General features: G+C 46.5%; 1 protein-coding gene across 2 annotated transcripts; it reads right to left on the reverse strand.

Annotated features, from left to right (window-relative positions):
• Nucleotides 1-206: 206 nt before the first annotated feature.
• Nucleotides 207-3,141, reverse strand: LOC124708456 (cytochrome P450 72A397-like). Of its 2 annotated transcripts, XM_047240135.1 has the most exons (5): nucleotides 2,752-3,141; nucleotides 1,768-1,988; nucleotides 1,415-1,662; nucleotides 927-1,305; nucleotides 207-857 (listed from the first exon to the last, which is right to left on the reverse strand). In XM_047240135.1, the coding sequence occupies exons 1-5, from the start codon at nucleotides 2,777-2,779 to the stop codon at nucleotides 414-416; spliced, it is 1,320 nt and encodes a 439-aa protein (XP_047096091.1). In that variant the 5' UTR covers nucleotides 2,780-3,141; the 3' UTR covers nucleotides 207-413. The 2 variants fall into 2 exon arrangements, with proteins under 2 accessions (XP_047096091.1, XP_047096092.1); XM_047240136.1 differs by lacking the exon at nucleotides 2,752-3,141 and having other exon boundaries at nucleotides 1,415-1,681; nucleotides 1,768-1,879.
• Nucleotides 3,142-3,348: the final 207 nt, after the last annotated feature.

The raw sequence follows: 3,348 nt of genomic DNA on the forward strand, positions 1-3,348 counted from the left end.
CAACGCTACTTAGGTGGTCATATGAAATTTCTTAGAAGAATACGTAGGATGAAGAGTTCATCAAACTGGATATTCAAACAAAAAAAATACATGGATTACAATGATTGTCTAAGTAGAGATGAGGAAGAAAGGCAACTAGATTTTACTACGGCATCGAAGGAATTTGTGAACCCACCGAACATAAAAAGGAGGGAGCAAACAAAGCGGATGATAAAAAGGTTACCCCATGCAAAAAATGGATGGCCAAAGCTAATCTTTGACGGGATTACATTTATCAAAACACACCTTATATAGGAATACATCTTATATGAAAATCAACCCATCTGGAATGGTATACAACATATAGTAGTACATACTAGAGTCTAATATTATCTGATACAAGGTACAGCAAGTATATTATGTGCATAAGCAAATCAATGAAGCCTCCTGAGCTTGATTTGTGCGCCGTGCTGTGGCTGCAACATGCCAATGGGTAATGGTGCGTGTTTGTAGGTTGGTGAGAGCTCCAAGGAGAAACGTCGAAGGATCATGGCGAGCCCCATCTTAGCCTCGAGCAGTGCAAAGTTCTGTCCGATGCAGACCCGGGGGCCCCCACCAAACGGGAAGAAGGGTGCCGGCGTGTTCCCGGACCCGGAAGCTGTCGCCTTGGAGATTCCATCGGCAAACCTCTCTGGCCTGAACTCGTGCACGTCTGCCCCCCAGACGTCTTTGTCATGGTGGATGCACAACACAGGTATAGTCAGCATCACGCCAGCCGGGTACCTAATCCCGTCGACCTCCATCGGCTTGTACGTCCGGCGGTGGATCGCAGTTATTGGTGGGTAGAGCCGAAGCACCTCGTGCAAAACCATGCTCACCTGCAAATGCAATCTGTTTCAGTACAACGACCGGATGACTTACCAATGAAGAAATTACCAAGGACTTACGGTTCTCAGGCGATTTAAAGAGTCATAATCTGGGGTGCTGCTGCTGCCCAAGACCTGCAGGACCTCCTCCCTCGCGCGGTGCTGCCACTCCGGGTGCATGCACAGCAAGACCATAGTCCAAGTGAGCAGAGCGGATGTGGTCTCCGTGCCAGCAAAGTAGAACAGCTTGCACTCTCCGATCACCTCATCCGTCATGAGGCCGCCGCCGCCCCCTCTGCGGTGAGCCATGTTCGACTCCAGCAGCAGGCCTAGAAGATCATCGCTTGTACCTTGGCCAGTTCTCAGGTCCTCCTCTCTTTTCGCAATGAGGCCTTTCAGGATCCTCTCAACCTCGGCAGCGATCTGCTTCCTCCTTCGGTTTGTTCTATTAGGCAAGGATCTGTATGCACAAGAAATCCAATAGTAACTGTATTGTAGAATAATAGAACAATTTTCTGAGCGTCAGTAACTGCTCAAACGCGGAAGAAGAATAACAAACTAAAACTCACAGGTAACCAGGGAAGTATATCTTATTCAGGACAAGCACGGTGAGCTTAGCCTGCTCCCCCTGAAGCTCGAAAATCTTCCTTCCTTCAAGGTAGCTGCTGCCAAACGCGGCACGGGAGATAACATCCCCTGCCAGTCTCTGCATCTCAGACCAAACATCCACCTCAATTGTCTCATCATCTCTGGTGGCCATACTTTCCCATCCATCAACCAACTCGGTGCAACATGCGGCAAAAGCAGGCAACATGCGCTGAAAGTTGAAGCCAAAACTTGCCATTTTCACAGATTGAAACAACAGTTAAATACTTAGCTAATAATTAATCATTGCCATGTTAATGATGGAAATTAATGTCACCTTCAGCTTCTCTAGATGGAAAGCAGGGCTGATGATCCTACGATGTTTGGCCCATTTTTCACCCTCCTGGCTACTCACACCGTTGTGCAGCATCTTCAAAACATGGCTAAACATGAACTTCTCAAAATGTCCGAATTTGTTGGACAGAACTTTGTGCACCAGGTCAGGCTTAGTGATGGTTACCCTAGGCACAGGCCCAAACCAGCTGATGAACATCTCACCTGTAAATCATGTGATCGAATGTTTTAAATAGCCCGCTCTGGCAAATAGCAGAAGCCTTCCAAAACAGCTATAGCATGGCTAAATCGGAGCTAAATGAGGCTATAGTGGACAATTATACATGATTTCATTTAGCGGCAAAATGCTCAAACAGCTAAAGCGGAGTATGTGATTCTAACAATTATACGATGTATGAATTGATACAGGTATCAGTTTTCTATGGGGGCGCCCTTTTCCTTCGCGGAGCTGACTGTTTCGCTGTGTTTCCAGCGGTTCGAGCTGATGCCGTCAGATGCGCAACGAGCGGACCAGCACGATCGACGTCCCTCTGCAGTATTTAGCTCTACGTCAGAGGATCTCGTTCCGTAAATAGCCTACCCCTGTATTTTACTGTGTACCAATGAAACCAACATACAGAAGAGTGAATATAATGGTATCTGGGTGCATTCTTTCCTCGGAATAGTGAGCTGAAGCAGAACTAACAGGTGAAAATTAAAGAAATGAAATGATATTCATTGAAGTATGAATAAGTGCAACATTTTGGGAATAATTTTACCAAAAGATAAAAAAGCTCCAGCCAAGGAATCAATTTTGTACTGGCAGTAACGCTCAAGATTCAGAACATAGAAACTTGTGGCAAAACTTCGCATCGGTCCCCAAATTAACATACTAGGAAACATGGAAATAATCTTCAACTCCTTGATTCAAAACAGTAGGACATAGGCAGGAATGGGACTATGGGAGACTGGGAGTGCCAAAAGATACCGCATTTGTCTGTATGAAAGATTCCCATAAATGGATAGGGTGCGCACTAGCAGTGCGGCAGAATAGATTCCGACGCGGCCGAGGGAACCGCTCTAATTAAGGGGGAGGACGCGGCCGCGCCGTCCCGGGATCAATTCGGATGGCTTCCCAGGCCGCCGGGCACCGGCCACCCTGAGCCGCCGCTGAGCGCACATCACCTCCGTGGAATAGCCAAGAGAGAGGAAGGCCAGGCTGCCGTCGCCACTGATGGTTTGGATTGGAACTTGTGATCTTCGCCGTGCGGAAGATCTCCGGCGCCATCCCATGGTGTAGTTGATGAAGTCGGCCACATCTCAGCTTGGGAAACATGGGCTGTATTTCAGATGTAGTACTTCGTAGTATAAAAAATATCTAGTTCCTGGAAACTCCATTTAGAGGCTAAGCTACGACAGAAGAAAAAAGGGGATGTGGAACTCCTAAAAAGAAAATCGTTAAAATCACAATTCTAGCTAGGGACGAAAACGGAGCGGAAACAGACAAAACTAGGTGGCACAATTATCTTCATATTTTTTGTGGTAGTAAAAACAAATAAAAAACCAGTAAATAAATACGAAAACA

Source organism: Lolium rigidum, chromosome 4, assembly GCF_022539505.1.
Source record: "Lolium rigidum isolate FL_2022 chromosome 4, APGP_CSIRO_Lrig_0.1, whole genome shotgun sequence".
Taxonomy (NCBI): Eukaryota; Viridiplantae; Streptophyta; class Magnoliopsida; order Poales; family Poaceae; genus Lolium; species Lolium rigidum.